Here is a 20291-nt window from a genome sequence, read left to right on the forward strand (position 1 = left end):
GTCCGAACCCCCACCCCTACGAACATATGGCAGATTCTGTTACTACTGGTACGCCTGTTGGTAGAAAACCCGCCAGAAATTCTTTCATTGAGTCAGTATTACATTGTCGTTTTTCATGCGTCAAATTACATTTCTGTGCCAAAATACAATTTTATTTGTGGGCCCATAAAACAAGCAAATTTTTTCTGGGCCACATTAAAGGGTTAAGTTCTCTAGAAACGTCGAGAATCAAAGAACGTTCTAGAGTAAACGTACAAAGAACACTATTTAGAAAACATACAGGTTTACAATAATTGCTTCAAAATTCGTTAGAGAGCAATTAACGATATCAAAGCTTAGATGAGGGTAATAATGTACCAAATCAGAAGACGAAGAGCGAAATTTTAAAAAAAAATACGTACGTTTTCATCTCAAGATAAAGTTTTGAGTATCTCTGACGTGTAACTGATATTTTATGAATTTCTCTTTCAAGTTTTTATTTTTGTGAAAATTAGCAGTTGACAGTGAAAACAAACAAGGCGGTTCGGTAATGTGCGTACGCACACCATGTTCCGACCCCGCTCATCCACATTCTTAACTTAATTGGCTACCAAGTGATGAAGAGATCAAAAACATACATGTCGTTCAAAAAAACAACCAATGGAATACAATAATGCCACGCTAGAGGGCGGATGAAAGTTTTTGATAATAAAATTACTAAAAAGGACCATAAAAAATCCAAACACAAACATTAATTACGACAACAACTCGATATCTACAATAAAAAAAACATACTAAAATCAAACTCGCATCAGATAAAACCTAAACAAAACAGTTTAACCTATACTACATTAGAAAATATATGGGACCGGTTCTCAATGCGACTGATTAACATGTCGACACAAAAGTTAAAAAATAGCGAAGAGGTGCTAAGTTAAAAAATACGTTTCTGTTTTCGAAAACAATTAATTTTACAGTTATTTATGTCATTAGATATCACTTGAAATCAGTGAAAATTTTATTTATATCTCCATAGGAAGCAATTGAGACAAGCCACAATCTAATCTTCAATCGCGCAAAATATTAAAGCCAGTGGGACTAACGATTTTTGTTAAAAACCAAAAAAAATTTTCTAAAATGTACAAATGTATAAAAATCTCAATTATTTTATGAAGTCTCGTAGAAAAAGTAGTAAAAAGCCGAGAACAAAAGTTTGCAGCTAAAATCGTTATAAGGTCTAATTTAAAGCTCACTGCAAACGAGTTGTGACCTGTGTTTTCAGAGACTGAGCTACACATTGACGAAGCTCAAAAACCCAAAAACGTTTTGGAAACAAATATTTCCAAAAGTCAGAACAGATTTAAGATTTCAACACAAAGCGAATTATATAATTGCAACACCTCAGGAAGCCAGTTGGGCCTGTTAAAAACGAGACCACGTCACGAACCCACAAATTACCAAATACATAACAAAAACACAAAGAAGCCAAAACTTCAAACAATTTTATGACATCACAATTTTCAAGGCACTATACTTATAAGATGCTACCTGCAAGAACTGTTAATCATCCTTTTTTTCTCATCCAAACATCAACGAGATTTCCCTTAAAAGAGACAACTTAGACACGACAAGAAAAAGAAACCCGAAAGTTGAGCAGTATAGAAATCTCAAAAACTTTTTTTTGAAAAAATATGGTCGAAGCAATCAGTCACAACGTATAAAAAAACGCAATGTTGTATAACAAGTGGTTGAATTATCAAATTGAGACTTCTAATTAGTGGGTTTGAGTTACATGATGAAAAAACTGAAAACAAAGAGAGAAAGTTGAAAAATAATCTGTTTTAAAAATTTAACTTGAAGGTCATTAAAACAAACAGCTATAAATTGAAACCTTTATCTAGCTGCAGTTATACGTCCTGGGGAAGCAATTGATATTTATGTTTATCAAGTAAGTGGCAGATAACAACAAAAGGAAAAACAAAAATGGAAGAAACTACAAAAAAATCCACAAAAATTTGCGAGATAATTTTGTCTCAGCCTAAAATGCATAAACTATTCAACAAAAACAATTAACATATACAGATACGCATTTTTCCAACACTGTTCAATCTTTCTTCTATGTTTTCTTCAATTGGATTTGCCAACAATGTGATAATTCAAGAAGGAAACAAAATGGACTAATAAAAAATGCAATTATGCTCAAAATTGAAAACGAAAATAAAATTATTTAAACACGCGTGGTATCAAAACCAGCAAAACATTAGTTGATTATAAAAACAATTCCAACGGTAATTTATTAATGACACGAAATTGGTTTCTGTCTGTTTTTACTGAGGCTGCGCGCAAAGTTGAGAGAAAAAAGATAAAATAGTGGCAAAGTTCAAAAATTCACCGATATTTTCTTAAAACAAATATATTCAAAGTCATAACACACAAAAGATAACAACTGAATGAGTTTTGTAGTTCCATCTATACTTCCTAAAAAACTAAATGCGTCTTTGATTGGGGACACCAAGTCGTTGGGCTACAAAAAGTATAGCATATGTTATAAAATTTTACGAAAACACTTGGTCAAGGCCATAAAAACCACGAGCTTTACTCTGAAGCCATATTATAATTTCGTTGAACATTTTTCTTGTAAATAGTATCTGTCATTAATTGAGCCCTGATTTGAGATTCTTGTCAGCAATTTACATAAAAAACTTTACATAGCGGAAATTTTTTGAAAAAAGTTCGCGCCCCATTTACATTTAAATCTAAAAAATTTTTTCATTGTAAGGATCCACGGTGAGATCAAAATTAACGCAGATATTGCTGCGTCTATCAAAACAGTCAATTGTTCAAATGATTGCAAAATAGATCAGTTTTAAAACAAATTTTTCTGTTTGTCAAAAAATAAATAATGCTTTTTTTGTAATTAACGAGCTTAAATTTGCAAAAGACTTGCAAAATTATAATCCAGAAGAGTCTTAAAGCCAGCAAGATTATAATTAGCTCTTTCCGGACCTTAAGAGAGTTCGACCGCAGCTTTAAGGTGTCTACTTTCAGCAAATTTAAAGCAAGTGAGCTAAAAAAAAGCAAATGTGGTCCCATTTTTCTCGAAAATGTCTTTCTCGATAAGGTTTTTGAAAAATTTAGCATAAATTCTAAATGAAAAAAACTCGGATCGAACAACTCAGCAACCCTCTTTTATCTTAAGGGATGAAATAACATTACAGTTTATAAATTTAACATTTTTAAGCAAATTTGGTCGAAAATACTAAAAATGTGAATAAAAACAACAATTATTCACAAAAATTTAAACCTCGATAACTCCCTATAAAATTCTAAAATTGAAAAAATCTTTTTTATTCCATATTCTACGCTGAACTGGCTTTCTAATGATACCACTCACAACTCTCTACGATGATTATATAGATCGGCCAAAATTGACTGAACAAAAAAAAACCCATTTGAGTATATAGTTCCTCCCTCCCCACTAAAGTGGGGGTCGGAACAATTATGACAGACAATATTATGATTTAAGAGGCAGGACGTTAGTAGACAAAAATAACGTAGAGGACAGCGTTTGGCTCAGTTAAAAATTTACAAGCCGGCCATTTTAAAAGGTTTTAATAGAAATATCTCGATTGTTCGAAGTGTTCTAACAGCTTTACAACAAGAACTATTGTTGCTTTAGCTTATAGTGGAAAGTTTAACTTTTTTCGGCCAACCATTATACAAATTACAAATAAGAAAATTTTAATTACAAAATTTGTTCATTATTAGGCGACTAATTCCTTGTACCAGTGTTGCAAAACGTTCCATTGCGTCACACAATTAAACAAAACCTTCCTGGGTGACTATGATCTTTAAATTCCAAGTGAGGAGTACCAACGATTATATTTATGAAGAGCATATAAGTTATGATTCTCTTATGGTTAAACAATGCCAAAACAAGCTGCAAAAATTCATTATTCAGTTGATGTCTAACTTTGGGCCTAAAATCTGTGTTTTCAAACAACTTAAAAAGTATCTATGAGAAGCGCGGTGATGCGATGGAAAGTGCTTACGTACCGGATGCAAACAGAGATGAGATATTTCCTGGTTCATAAAGGGTCAAGCTTATAAAGGGCCTTTCGTAAGATTCAAATTGCATCAAACTTTTAAGTGTCTTACAGCTGATGAAAGAACTGAATGGGTTAAAAATAAGAAATAGTGAGATAGACAGCAACAACAGAGATTGCTTAAACTACCACAAAGCTTATGCTATCGCCAAAAGATGTGTAATTGGTCAAAAAGTATCGATATCAAAAGTTAGGCTGCTTTTTGCAGAAAGAGATCACGAGCAAACTTTGTCAATCTCATTTGCACATTTGTAGGGAAGACTCCGAAACTGGTTCGAATGCAGACATGGTCGGATACGCAGACGGAGTGGTTCGATGCCAAGTCACAGCAGGATGACCCCAACTACTATGCCAGTCAATCAGGAGAGGGCAAACAAGGAGAGGAATCCACTTCGGACGGGGAGCCTTCGTCACCTAGACCCAATGCAGAAGGGGCACAGGTCGATACAGGCGGGGAGGGGGAGAATTCAAACTCTGTTATTCAGGTTTGTCACTAATGCGACTGCTATAATTGAGTGTAATAACCCAGCTTATGGCATGTAACACTAACAAAGTTGTGGCCTAAGTTGAGCTTTGGTGCAACGGTAACATGCCTGGACCCGGTTCTGGTTCTAATAAGCTCAATTCCGATAAAACTAAATTGTTTATCTTTTACTTCCCAGGTTGAGGTGCCAGACCAAAAGTCGGTATGTCCAGACCCTCCCAGACGGAAAGTGCTATGCCTAGACTTTCGTGCTTTCAGAACTTTTTGTGCGTTCAACGTGCGCTCAAGAATCCCAATTGGGCTAGCTAAAACTAGTTGGTTTTTAAAATGGCAGTGAGATTAAAATCAATTAAAATTAACCTTTTGAAGGAGCTCAATCCTGTTCTTTATGGACAACAGTAACAACAAACAGCTTTTGCTAGTCAAAAATTGATTTGTCGAACTTAATTAAAAATTGATTACGAAGAACCAACATAGAACCCAATTCTTTTGAAACCCATAAGTAAAGTCGATTTGTGGTAATTTGAACACTGTTTTCTTAATCGATAATTGTGGATACAGGGGACTTTTTATGGAATTATTCCTTATAAAAACACTAGATTCCAGCTCTCACTAGTCGTTCGAGAGCAATTCTTCCGACTTTAGTCGGTTATGTTTATAAAGGTAGAGATTTTGAGCAATTTTCCATTCCCGAGCTGTAAGATTTTAAGTTGTCCAGTTACGTGAAAAGATGACGTCACCAGAGACGACTCGCGTACTGAATCAGCTAGTCTGCTCATACTGAACCCCTGTTTCCTTAGAATACTACCCATGTTTATGTCCAGACCCAAATTGAGCTATGATCAGACTATGCAGAGTGAAATGACCTCTGATCAGACTTTCCAGACCGAAGTTACCTCTGATCAGACCATCCAGACCAAAATGATCTCTGATCAGACTTTCCAGACCAAAATCTCCTCTGATCAGACCGAACACAGACCACTGTCCAGACTATAGTGCGCTTATGATCAGACCCAAACTCAGACCATTCTTTTAATGGTAGCTAACAACTGTGGCACAGTATCAAAAGTTCCTGGCATGAAAGCTAATCGCTCACCGTTGTATGGACGTGATATGACATTGGCTCCAGAGCTATTCCGTTGGTGATCTTCTAAACCACCCAAACTGTAAGAAGTTAGGACCCCGTTTGTGATGTGTTCTATTTTTGTTGGAAAAATAATTTCACTCAAAGCTACTCTCCAGTCTCTCGACAGTTGTATTTCATCATTGAAAAAGTTTCTGAATGAAGCCAATGTGATTTGATCAAAGATCGCCATCGAAGCGGTTGAGATTACATCTACCGTAAATTCATCTTCAAAACGTTTACTTGCCATTTTGCAAAGGAGATTCTCGTTCTAATTGGAGTTCGGGTTGACAGAATTTACCCTGAATAATTTCTTTATCGGTATCAATAAGAAAGTACGTTGGAGGGTTCAATGTTGGGATGGACGAAATCTCAAAAATCTCGTCTGTAAAAGACTGTTTGTAACCTTTTCCAAACGTCTCCTCTTTTTTCAGTATTCGTACAAGATCACCAACAAAAAATTTTGGTTTTTCAGAAAACATTGTATTCGCAATCAACGATACAAGCCGCGGAACGTCTTTTTTGTGACTTTGTTTGGAGCAATTTTGATTGTTCGATTAACTCTAGAATTGATAGTTTTAACAAATGAATCCAGTTTATCTAGATATGAATAGGTCCACTTTTCGTCTAAGTATCTGTATATTATATTTTTGAGGGAACGTATATTTCTTTCAGCAAAAGCAGACTTTTTCTCACTGAACGTACTGTATAAATGAATTCCGCGTTTGTTGCAAAGGTCTTTGAAAGCACCGAGGAACTCTGTGCCATCATCGACCCAAACTTTTTTAGGTTGCTTATGTTTGATCATCTTTTTGAAAGCCACTGCAGTTTCTGTAGCATATTTTGTTTTTAGTGGTTCAACCCTGAGATATCTTGAGAGACTGTCAACTGCAACAAGAAGGTATTTTACACCACGGTTGTACTTTGCAAGTTTATCAACAAATGCTAGATCTACGGACCAGATCTCATTTAGGTCGTTAACAATTACTTTAAGCCTTGGAAATCTGAGGCGAAGTGAACAATATTTGCTGAAAGATGCTTTCGTTTCCAAATACATTTTTATTTTTTTCAACGATAATTTACTCAAATTTTGAAGTCTTATTCCGTTTCCAAATGACGCAGGTCCTTTTAAATAGAGGTTGTCAAGTTTCTTCACATCATCTATAGAAAGCCCAGTCTTTTCTACTCGTGTCTTCGTCTGTCTTTTTTTGCTCTCGTCGACTTTTGGCTTTCCTCTTTTGTTTCAGATCTTCCTCTTGGTTGTTTTTGTTGCTGCTGCTGTTTCTTTTGTTTTCGAGTTGGTTGCTCTTCCTCTTCTTCGCTGTAAAACTCATCGAGAACTTTTTTTGCATGAGTATTGTAAACCAAATGGGCTGCTATATCAAGTTCACTCAATATTTTTGAATACTTTTGCACGTCAATTTTTTTGGTAGGTTTTTGTAAATTGTGCAAGAAATTTGTCCCCTTCACTCCTTGAGGTTCATCTTCAATATGGAGGACGTTATTCTCTTCACTAATAGAAACAGTACTGGTATCAAAAATTTTTTCAGGATAATAGCAGCTCTTTTTGTTTTATTTCCATCCATTAATTTCAGTTCTAGCATTAAGGAGTCAAACGCTGAATCCTTCCGTTTTTTCACTACGGGTTCGATTTCACTGTCATCACTAACAAATAATTCTGATTTTACATCATCTGGATCACTTGTTCCATCACCGGTACTCTTCGTTCTCGTGACCAATCTATCAGTGCTTGTGTCAGCATCTTTTAATTTTTTTCCACTGCTTTGCTCAAAATTTGGATTAGATCTTTGTAGGAGTGATAACTGAGTGGCTTTTTGTTGATATATTGGATTATCGAAAATTTCTTTCTTGGTTGGATTTTTTGATATGAACATTCTCTTGGGGATCAAAACAAATTCTTCTGCATGCATTGTTTGACTTTCAAGTAAAGATAGCACGGGAATCCTATTGCCTCGATAAGTTCTGATTTTTTCGCTAAAATAAATCGCTTTTTCTTCAGACTTTTTCCTTTGATAGTAACTGCTGAAATGAATCCTCTTGATTTTTAAGAAACTGCTGTTTGACTGGAACATTGCCATTGATTACATTGAGTAAATACTCACATAGAAAGTTTATAAAACTATTTGGTGCTTCTTTGACGAATTTTCTGAAATTACTCTCAGACAGCTCGAGCATTTGCTTTAGCATACATAACTCTTTCTCTCTCATCTGTCAAGTTAGTTATAAATGCTTTGGAGGAAGGTAGATAAAAAATTGTTGGACCTGGTTGTACAATATTTGAACAATAACGCAAAGTGTCTGAAGTTTTCGGATCCAAGTCGATGAGTAAGTGTCCAAAGGGTAATTTTGTTGCTAATTCGTAGCTTTCTTTTAAAAAACTTGTGTTGTTTAACTGTTTGCCAATATAGGTAATCTGCTTTATGTCTCTAGGTGATTTGAACGAAATGATGTGGGTTGTGTTCAGATCAATTGTTCTTGACAATTTACTCTGTTGGAATAAGTTATGCTTAACGTAAATGACGCTAATATTTCTATGACTTCCAGCAGTTGCAAGTTTAGAAAACTCTTTGTCATTGAAAATTTCCTCACAGGAATCGTCAAAAAGAATCAGCCAGTTTTCCAGCTGAGAAATGAATTCAAATCCAGAAAACTTTGTGAAAAAAAATGTTCAAGTTACGCTCTATAGAGCTAAATTTTGGTTGCTCATGTTGATAGAAGTAATAAATTGATTTGAATTTTGGGTAAAATGTGTCTCTCAGTAACATTTGGAAGATGAGCTCAGTTTTACCACAGCATGACGGCCCACAAACAGCCATGAATAGTCTATAGCTTGTTGAAATTATCTTGTTCATAGCTTCGGATTAGGAAGTGCGTAGCCAACAGTGCATGAAAGCAATGAAAACCAAAATGTTGACTCTTCACAATCAAGATGAAAACACACAAGTTTGATCAAATACACACCAATAAGAAACAATATTATTATGATTTGAGTAAAATACACTACTTCTGATCGTGGTAGTCTAGAGATACATAAATTCCAGGACCGTCTCTCTTGATTTTCTTCATTGAAAACTAGGTCATTCAAACCCACTCCACCATCGGAATCTATCTCATCTTCTTTATTACTCATTTGAAAAGAAGTTTTCATTAAAAATGAATTTATTTTTGTTCAAATTTAACGTTAGCTCGTTTTTTTGTTAGTCACTCTCTCAATCATAAAAAAGTCATAAGTAGTATATCTAGAGTCTTTTTCTTCCTTTTTGAATGTCACTTTGTAGTTCGCCTGCATACCACCGCCAATCGCATAGTAGACAATTGACTACATGTTGCCTTCTCTGACTACTTCTTTGATTTCTTCAGGGAGACTTTCGTCGTCCAGGCTCACTTGAACTGGGGTTGGCGACTTGTGCATAGGTAAAGGGGTTACTTTCAGTCTTTTCATTTTCTCTTGTAGAGACATGGTACATTTGAAAGTATTCAAGCAAGGAAAGATATTTTTTCAGCGTCTCAATCTCAGCTAGGTTGCAAAGAATTTGTTGTTTCCTCAGAATAGATTGCCCCCGTGATTCTATTTTTCCTCTCTCACCAAAGACAGAGTTATTTGATTATCATTCGCTATGCAACTGCATACTGTCAAACTTGGAGATAAATTCACTTGAAGAACTGAAGGAGCTACTTTCTCCACTCGACGGTTCATTGGCGGGCAATGTTAGCCAATAGAAATATAACTGTGCTTTTCTTTTAGCGCAATGTCTTTTCTTTTGTTTCTCAGGCAAGTAAAGAGAGTGTAGAGCACAAGTAAATTGTTTAATTGGGGTAACAATTTCCTCAACTTTAGGGCATAAAAGGGTATACAAATCTATCACTTCTTTTTGTAAAAAGGTTTGCAGTGATTTTGTTTTCTCTTTCCCTTTAGGATAAAACTTTCCTGAAGGAAATCGAAGTTTAATTGCAATAAAAATTTGAGAAAAAAACCAGTAAGGATAATTGCCACTATTCCACGACAAATCGTGTAAAAATTTGCTGACCCACTGATGAGATTTTCGCTCACTGGCGGATAGTGAGTTGTATGAAACTGGTGGTAGGAATAAGATTGTGTCTGAATAGTTGTTTGAGCAAATCGATAACTCCTTAATTATAAAACCGGATTTTTTATGGCGAAAACCTTCAAAATCTAAAACGACAACTTCAGGAGTCAACATTCCAGCAAATTAAACAAGTTCCGTTTAAAAGTTTTCACGAACAGACAAAACAGTAAGCCTGTCATGTGACCAATATAAGCGTTTGTGATTGGACAAGGTAAAACGTATGAATATCCAGGGCCTTTCTGACTATGCTCTGCAATAAACCCCGACGCGTCATGAAGTATTGCATGTAATCGAAGGAATTTATATGATTCAAGGTATGTGTCTAACGAAGAGTTGTCTATACCAATAAGGCCACCATATGGTCTCAACTTGAGAACTATTTCCAAGTTAATGTCTGGGTCCAGATAAAGACATGCTGCCAAAAAGTATACAAACCGTTCACTATAATCCGGATAGTCAACTTTTATTTGTTATTTGTTCATAAATTTCATGAATGTTCCTTAAATCTATGGTCGCAATTGTTGTCATGCTGATTCTCAAACAGAGAAATAAATAAATGAACAAAAGTTGCTGTTTTAGGTATGAAAATTTTCAAGTCAACAAATTGACTTTTCAAGAAAATCTTATTGTAGACTTCATCTGAAAAATTTTTAAAGTGAACAAAAGATCACTTTTGAGTTCTCTGTCATAGCGCAAAGTCCATTTCAGACCATTTTAGGACTTCGAAAATCTTCGAAAAAATTTCGAAAAAAATTTTGAAATTTTTGAAAATTTTAGGCTTCTGATGTCTTATATTGGATTTGTTAAGTTTTCACCAAAAGCATTTAGTGAGAGTCTAGAACGTAAGTAACACCTTATTTTATATACAGCGAACCTTGCAACAGCGGAAATCTGCCATTTGCTTGTTGGGGCGGGGTTCGGACCCCACCCCCTACAAGACTTTTTATCACCGAAAAACTGATTTTCTCTTTGTGAAACAAAGTTTTTTGGATAAGTTTCGCCAGACTGCTTAACCCAAGAACTTCTCACAGGCTGGCGAAACTTAGCCAAAAAACTTTGTTTCACAAAACGAAGTTTTTAAAAATCAGTTTTTCGGTGGTAAAAAGTCTTGTAGGGGGGGGGTCCGAACCCCCACCCCTACGAACATATGGCAGATTCTGTTACTACTGGTACGCCTGTTGGTAGAAAACCCGCCAGAAATTCTTTCATTGAGTCAGTATTACATTGTCGTTTTTCATGCGTCAAAATACTTTTCTGTGCCAAAATACAATTTTATTTGTGGGCCCATAAAACAAGCAAATTTTTTCTGGGCCACATTAAAGGGTTAAGTTCTCTAGAAACGTCGAGAATCAAAGAACGTTCTAGAGTAAACGTACAAAGAACACTATTTAGAAAACATACAGGTTTACAATAATTGCTTCAAAATTCGTTAGAGAGCAATTAACGATATCAAGGCTTAGATGAGGGTAATAATGTACCAAATCAGAAGACGAAGAGCGAAATTTTTAAAAAAATACGTACGTTTTCATCTCAAGATAAAGTTTTGAGTATCTCTGACGTGTAACTGATATTTTATGAATTCCTCTTTCAAGTTTTTATTTTTGTGAAAATTAGCAGTTGACAGTGAAAACAAACAAAGCGGCTCGGTAATGTGCATACGCACACCATGTTCCGACCCCGCTCATCCACATTCTTAACTTAATTGGCTACCAAGTGATGAAGAGATCAAAAACATACATGTCGTTCAAAAAAACAACCAATGGAATACAATAATGCCACTCTAGAGGGCGGATGAAAGTTTTTGATAATAAAATTACTAAAAAGGACCATAAAAAATCCAAACACAAACATTAATTACGACAACAACTCGATATCTACAATAAAAAAACATACTAAAATCAAACTCGCATCAGATAAAACCTAAACAAAACAGTTTAACCTATACTACATTAGAAAATATATGGGACCGGTTCTCAATGCGACTGATTAACATGTCGACACAAAAGTGAAAAAATAGCGAAGAGGTGCTAAGTTAAAAAATACGTTTCTGTTTTTGAAAACAATTAATTTTACAGTTATTTATGTCATTAGATATCACTTGAAATCAGTGAAAATTTTATTTATATCTCCATAGGAAGCAATTGAGACAAGCCACAATCTAATCTTCAATCGCGCAAAATATTAAAGTCAGTGGGACTAACGATTTTTGTTAAAAACCAAAAAAAAATTTTCTAAAATGTACAAATGTATAAAAATCTCAATTATTTTATGAAGTCTCGTAGAAAAAGTAGTAAAAAGCCGAGAACAAAAGTTTGCAGCTAAAATCGTTATAAGGTCTAATTTAAAGCTCACTGCAAACGAGTTGTGACCTGTGTTTTCAGAGACTGAGCTACACATTGACGAAGCTCAAAAACCCAAAAACGTTTTGGAAACAAATATTTCCAAAAGTCAGAACAGATTTAAGATTTCAACACAAAGCGAATTATATAATTGCAACACCTCAGGAAGCCAGTTGGGCCTGTTAAAAACGAGACCACGTCACGAACCCACAAATTAGCAAATACATAACAAAAACACAAAGAAGCCAAAACTTCAAACAATTTTATGACATCACAATTTTCAAGGCACTATACTTATAAGATGCTACCTGCAAGAACTGTTAATCATCCTTTTTTTCTCATCCAAACATCAACGAGATTTCCCTTAAAAGAGACAACTTAGACACGACAAGAAAAAGAAACCCGAAAGTTGAGCAGTATAGAAATCTCAAAAAATTTTTTTGAAAAAATATGGTCGAAGCAATCAGTCACAACGTATAAAAAAACGCAATGTTGTATAACAAGTGGTTGAATTATCAAATTGAGACTTCTAATTAGTGGGTTTGAGTTACATGATGAAAAAACTGAAAACAAAGAGAGAAAGTTGAAAAATAATCTGTTTCAAAAATTTAACTTGAAGGTCATTAAAACAAACAGCTATAAATTGAAACCTTTATCTAGCTGCAGTTATACGTCCTGGGGAAGCAATTGATATTTATGTTTATCAAGTAAGTGGCAGATAACAACAAAAGGAAAAACAAAAATGGAAGAAACTACAAAAAAATCCACAAAAATTTGCGAGATAATTTTGTCTCAGCCTAAAATGCATAAACTATTCAACAAAAACAATTAACATATACAGATACGCATTTTTCCAACACTGTTCAATTTTTCTTCTATGTTTTTCTTCAATTGGATTTGCCAACAATGTGATAATTCGAGAAGGAAACAAAATGGACTAATAAAAAATGCAATTATGCTCAAAATTGAAAACGAAAATAAAATTATTTAAACACGCGTGGTATCAAAACCAGCAAAACATTAGTTGATTATAAAAACAATTCCAACGGTAATTTATTACTGACACGAAATTGGTTTCTGTCTGTTTTTACTGAGGCTGCGCGCAAAGTTGAGAGAAAAAAGATAAAATAGTGGCAAAGTTCAAAAATTCACCGATATTTTCTTAAAACAAATATATTCAAAGTCATAACACACAAAAGATAACAACTGAACGAGTTTTGTAGTTCCATCTATACTTCCTAAAAAGCTAAATGCGTCTTTGATTGGGGACACCAAGTCGTTGGGCTACAAAAAGTATAGCATATGTTATAAAATTTTACGAAAACACTTGGTCAAGGCCATAAAAACCACGAGCTTTACTCTGAAGCCATATTATAATTTCGTTGAACATTTTTCTTGTAAATAGTATCTGTCATTAATTGAGCCCTGATTTGAGATTCTTGTCAGCAATTTACATAAAAAACTTTACATAGCGGAAATTTTTTGAAAAAAGTTCGCGCCCCATTTACATTTAAATCTAAAAAATTTTTTCATTGTAAGGATCCACGGTGAGATCAAAATTAACGCAGATATTGCTGCGTCTATCAAAACAGTCAATTGTTCAAATGATTGCAAAATAGATCAGTTTTAAAACAAATTTTTCTGTTTGTCAAAAAATAAATAATGCTTTTTTTGTAATTAACGAGTTTAAATTTGCAAAAGACTTGCAAAATTATAATCCAGAAGAGTCTTTAAAGCCAGCAAGATTATAATTAGCTCTTTCCGGACCTTAAGAGAGTTCGACCGCAGCTTTAATGTGTCTACTTTCAGCAAATTTAAAGCAAGTGAGCCAAAAAAAAGCAAATGTGGTCCCATTTTTCTCGAAAAAAGTCTTTCTCGATAAGGTTTTTGAAAAATTTAGCATAAATTCTAAATAAAAAAAACTCGGATCGAACAACTCAGCAACCCTCTTTTATCTTTAGGGATGAAATAACAATACAGTTTATAAATTTAACATTTTTGAGCAAGTTTGGTCGAAAATACTGAAAATGTGAATAAAAACAACAATTATTCACAAAAATTTAAACCTCGATAACTCCCTATAAAATTCTAAAATTGAAAAAATCTTTTTTATTCCATATTCTACGCTGAACTGGCTTTCTAATGATACCACTCACAACTCTCTACGATGATTATATAGATCGGCCAAAATTGACTGAACAAAAAAAAACCCATTTGAGTATATAGTTCCTCCCTCCCCACTAAAGTGGGGGTCGGAACAATTATGACAGACAATATTATGATTTAAGAGGCAGGACGTTAGTAGACAAAAATAACGTAGAGGACAGCGTTTGGCTCAGTTAAAAATTTACAAGCCGGCCATTTTAAAAGGTTTTAATAGAAATATCTCGATTGTTCGAAGTGTTCTAACAGCTTTACAACAAGAACTATTGTTGCTTTAGCTTATAGTGGAAAGTTTAACTTTTTTCGGCCAACCATTATACAAATTACAAATAAGAAAATTTTAATTACAAAATTTGTTCATTATTAGGTGACTAATTCATTGTACCAGTGTTGCAAAACGTTCCATTGCGTCACACAATTAAACAAAACCTTCCTGGGTGACTATGATCTTTAAATTCCAAGTGAGGAGTACCAACGACTATATTTATGAAGAGCATATAAGTTATGATTCTTTTATGGTTAAACAATGCCAAAATAAGCTGCAAAATTTCATTATTCAGTTGATGTCTAACTTTGGGCCTAAAATCTGTGTTTTCAAACAACTTAAAAAAGTATCTATGAGAAGCGCGGTGATGCGATGGAAAGTGCTTACGTACCGGATGCAAACAGAGATGAGATATTTCCTGGTTCATAAAGGGTCAAGCTTATAAAGGGCCTTTCGTAAGATTCAAATTGCATCAAACTTTTAAGTGTCTTACAGCTGATGAAAGAACTGAATGGGTTAAAAATAAGAAATAGTGAGATAGACAGCAACAACAGAGATTGCTTAAACTACCACAAAGCTTATGCTATCGCCAAAAGATGTGTAATTGGTCAAAAAGTATCGATATCAAAAGTTAGGCTGCTTTTTGCAGAAAGAGATCACGAGCAAACTTTGTCAATCTCATTTGCACATTTGTAGGGAAGACTCCGAAACTGGTTCGAATGCAGACATGGTCGGATACGCAGACGGAGTGGTTCGATGCCAAGTCACAGCAGGATGACCCCAACTACTATGCCAGTCAATCAGGAGAGGGCAAACAAGGAGAGGAATCCACTTCGGACGGGGAGCCTTCGTCACCTAGACCCAATGCAGAAGGGGCACAGGTCGATACAGGCGGGGAGGGGGAGAATTCAAACTCTGTTATTCAGGTTTGTCACTAATGCGACTGCTATAATTGAGTGTAATAACCCAGCTTATGGCATGTAACACTAACAAAGTTGTGGCCTAAGTTGAGCTTTGGTGCAACGGTAACATGCCTGGACCCGGTTCTGGTTCTAATAAGCTCAATTCCGATAAAACTAAATTGTTTATCTTTTACTTCCCAGGTTGAGGTGCCAGACCAAAAGTCGGTATGTCCAGACCCTCCCAGACGGAAAGTGCTATGCCTAGACTTTCGTGCTTTCAGAACTTTTTGTGCGTTCAACGTGCGCTCAAGAATCCCAATTGGGCTAGCTAAAACTAGTTGGTTTTTAAAATGGCAGTGAGATTAAAATCAATTAAAATTAACATTTTGCAGGAGCTCATTCCTGTTCTTTATGGACAACAGTAACAACAAACAGCTTTTGCTAGTCAAAAATTGATTTGTCGAACTTAATTAAAAATTGATTACGAAGAACCAACATAGAAACCAATTCTTTTGCAACCCATAAGTAAAATCGATTTGTGGTAATTTGAACACTGTTTTCGTAATCGATAATTGTGGATACAGGGGACTTTTTATGGAATTATTGTTTATAAATACACTAGATTCCAGCTCTCACTAGTCGTCCGAGAGCAATTCTTCCGACTTTAGTCGGTTATGTTTATAAAGGTAGAGATTTTGAGCAATTTTCCATTCCCGAGCTGTAAGATTTTAAGTTGTCCAGTTAAGTGAAAAGATGACGTCACAAGAGACGACTCGCGTACTGAATCAGCTAATCTGCTCATACTGAACCCCTGTTTCCGTAGAATACTAGAGGAGTGCTTACCGGAATTCCCAGTGCCGATCACAGAGGTTCTTTTGATTGTTAGATGTGAAACATATGAATTTGGCAGTTATCTTGGAGGGTGCAATAATTATACGGATCAACTCTGCCCCCCCCCCCCCGATTAATGGGCATACAGCTTATAGCAATAGACTGAACTTTACTTTGAAACTCATATATGCATTATTAGGAAACGGTAACATGACAATTTACCCAATGCCATCATACCCAATGGCATTATACCCAATGTCAAAATACCCAATGCCATTATACCCAATTCACATTGATATTTTCGTTCCATAATCCGAATACTAATTAGCAGAAAATAGCTCTTACACGTATGATTTAACAAGCGGATAATTTAATCACTTGTTCGGTTGTGATAGTTTCATATCAAGTCCCACGGGCCACTGAGGCATGGCCATGATCATTAAGTGTGTTAAAACATACGGGTAATAGCAACTGCTAATTGGTTTTCGGATTATTGAACGAAAATTTCAAAGTACCTTGGGCATAATGGCATTGCGTATTTTGGCATTGGGTAAATTGTCCTGACACCTTAGGAAACTAATGAAAACAAACAGTATCAGTAATTATAACAACAAATTTACCCCTTTTAAGATTTGAAACCTTCCAGTTATCTACCTTTAAGACTCATATAGCAATTTTCACACCTTTCTAATAAAAACACAAAGGTAGAAAAAATAGAGGTCCAAGTGAGGTTGGTGGAAAAAAGTCACTGGAAACATAAAGTTGATCGAGCACCGTTTTCTCGCTTAAACTGAATAGTAGATTGAAAAAGTTTCACAACTTTAGTTTACCCAGTTTTTGATCTTTATACAACTTTGGAGTAATAAAAGTCACTTCCCAGGTTTTATTTCACGTTATCAAGAGAAATTCGAATTAAGTTTCTAACAAATTTAGTAAAAAACAAAGCCAATACGTTTCCATTTTGTTGAAAAGTAAAATACAACAGAGTGTTTTACAACTGAGAAACATTCAGAATACAACAGACAAGTTCTGAATCACCGCTAAAAAAATTTCTCTAGAAAAAAAAGTTAGTTTTTAAAGGAAATTGATACAAAGAAATTAGTTCCAATTAATTGGAACCAAGAAATGCCACGACTTAATGTTAGGCTATATAATTCTTCTGATGTCCTCTCAAATTTAAGTGATGTGTTTGTATTAATAACAATAACATGTCCTTAGATTTGAAAACCGAATTTATTATTATGCGCGGTTGCTGACATTGGTTACGCTGATAAACTACTAATACCTTATGGTTGTCTTGATAGGTAGAGTAAAATTTTTCTGCAATATAAATAATTATGAGATAAAGCAAGAAGAATGGCTGTTTTTCTTTTCTTCGGTTTTATGTCCCCAGGTTTTGGTCCAGACCCAAATTGAGCTATGATCAGACCCAATCGAGCGCACACCCCTGTGTTCCCAGACCAAAATTACAGGGTCTGGAAAGCGGTTCGAGCGCACAATAGTCTGGACCATGGTCTGATTTCGGTCTGATCAGAGGTCAATTCGGTCTGGACGGTCTGATCATAGTCTTTAGTCTTTATAGTCTTTTAAGATTTATACCCCTTTTAAGATTTGAAACCTTCCAGTTATCTACCTTTAAGACTCATATAGCAATTTTCACACCTTTCTAATAAAAACACAAAGGTAGAAAAAATAGAGGTCCAAGTGAGGTTGGTGGAAAAAAGTCACTGGAAACATAAAGTTGATCGAGCACCGTTTTCTCGCTTAAACTGAATAGTAGATTGAAAAAGTTTCACAACTTTAGTTTACCCAGTTTTTGATCTTTATACAACTTTGGAGTAATAAAAGTCACTTCCCAGGTTTTATTTCACGTTATCAAGAGAAATTCGAATTAAGTTTCTAACAAATTTAGTAAAAAACAAAGCCAATACGTTTCCATTTTGTTGAAAAGTAAAATACAACAGAGTGTTTTACAACTGAGAAACATTCAGAATACAACAGACAAGTTCTGAATCACCGCTAAAAAAATTTCTCTAGAAAAAAAAGTTAGTTTTTAAAGGAAATTGATACAAAGAAATTAGTTCCAATTAATTGGAACCAAGAAATGCCACGACTTAATGTTAGGCTATATAATTCTTCTGATGTCCTCTCAAATTTAAGTGATGTGTTTGTATTAATAACAATAACATGTCCTTAGATTTGAAAACCGAATTTATTATTATGCGCGGTTGCTGACATTGGTTACGCTGATAAACTACTAATACCTTATGGTTGTCTTGATAGGTAGAGTAAAATTTTTCTGCAATATAAATAATTATGAGATAAAGCAAGAAGAATGGCTGTTTTTCTTTTCTTCGGTTTTATGTCCCCAGGTTTTGGTCCAGACCCAAATTGAGCTATGATCAGACCCAATCGAGCGCACACCCCTGTGTTCCCAGACCAAAATTACAGGGTCTGGAAAGCGGTTCGAGCGCACAATAGTCTGGACCATGGTCTGATTTCGGTCTGATCAGAGGTCAATTCGGTCTGGACGGTCTGATCATAGTCTTTAGTCTTTATAGTCTGGACCATGGTCTGGGTTCGGTCTGATCAGAGGTCAATTCGGTCTGAAAGGTCTGATCACAGTCTTTATAGTCTGGACCATGGTCTGGGTTCGGTCTGATCAGAGGTCAATCCGGTCTGGAAGGTCTGATTTCGAGTGCATTATTCTTTCATTTTTTTTGTTTTTTATTGAGGGATGTTGGCTCTGCCAAGAGGCAACAATAAAGCAGCGTTCCGATCAGAGACTCATCTAAAGTCCGATGACTCTGATCAGAAACAAGGAGTCCAGCTGATAGCAAATGCCGGTCCCCTCAAGAGGAAATTTTGATTAACTGAAGACCACGATGTTTCTTGTGGAAAGCTGTCTAACTTCATCCATTGAGTCAGAAATATGAACTAAGGGGTATGGTAAATAATTTTTTTCTCAACAGTTAGGTTTCGTTTTCATTAGCAATATTCTCAGAATTGGCTTTTCCTTAGATGATTTTAATACTGCAAACACCAGTTTTTATGAAATGAATATATTATAGCAAAATTAAGAGATTTGTTCTTAATTAAAGTCTTTCTCTGATCAGACTATTTTGAGCGCACTTGAGTCTGATCATAGTCTGATTAAGGTCTGGGCAATGGTCTGAAATTGAGTCTGGAGCATGGTCTGAAGACGGTCTGATCATAGTCTGATTAAGGTCTGGGCAATGGTCTGAAATTGAGTCTGGAGCATGGTCTGAAGATGGTCTGATCATAGTCTGTTTATAGTCTGGACAATGGTCTGAATTTGGGTCTGATCATAAGCGCACTATAGTCTGGACAGCGGTCTGGGTTCGGTCTGATCAGAGGACATTTTGGTCTGGAAAGTCTGATCAGAGATCATTTTGGTCTGGAAGGTCTGATCAGAGGTAACTTCGGTCTGGAAAGTCTGATCAGAGGTCATTTCAGTCTGCATAGTCTGATCATAGCTCAATTTGGGTCTGGACCTAAACCTGGGTCTTTATGAGTTTCACTCATGTATAGCAACAATGTGCTTCTGAGTTTGAACAATATAACTTATCACTCACAATAAAAAACAAAACTTTCGGAACTTAAATTAAAAGTTGAATGAAATCTGATATAAATTAAAACTCACCTTGAGTGAAACGCATTTAAACCTCATTTGAGAACTAATGAATGCAAACAACAGACTTTATCTTTTAATTGCTAAAGAAAGTCGGTTAGCTCAGATATATGCACGTTATGAGAGTAAATTCAAGCCTTCAAATTCTAATTGTGTGCTAAATTAATTGAAATCATTATTTAATTGACACGCCGCCACAACAAGGAGCCGATAGGACCACTGACGATATTTAGATCAGTTTTATGTTTCCGGTAAACATATCATTATATCTCATCTTCTGTATTGATTTGCCATTTTGGCTTTACCAGGAATCTGTGACTAATTTTGAGCTTATTTCA

The 20291-nt window shown here is 35.2% G+C and overlaps 1 protein-coding gene across 1 annotated transcript in view; it reads left to right on the forward strand.

Annotated features, from left to right (window-relative positions):
* Positions 1–20291, forward strand: part of LOC142348036 (oxysterol-binding protein-related protein 9-like) — a 101592-nt gene that overhangs the window by 12364 nt on the left and 68937 nt on the right. The window contains exons 6-8 of the mRNA XM_075399203.1: positions 4341–4570; positions 14929–14989; positions 15265–15494. Of these exons, the coding sequence (XP_075255318.1) occupies positions 4341–4570; positions 14929–14989; positions 15265–15494 (521 nt within the window). The remainder of the gene's footprint in view (positions 1–4340; positions 4571–14928; positions 14990–15264; positions 15495–20291) is intronic.

Source organism: Convolutriloba macropyga, chromosome 10, assembly GCF_964194025.1.
Source record: "Convolutriloba macropyga chromosome 10, txConMacr16.3, whole genome shotgun sequence".
Taxonomy (NCBI): Eukaryota; Metazoa; Xenacoelomorpha; order Acoela; family Convolutidae; genus Convolutriloba; species Convolutriloba macropyga.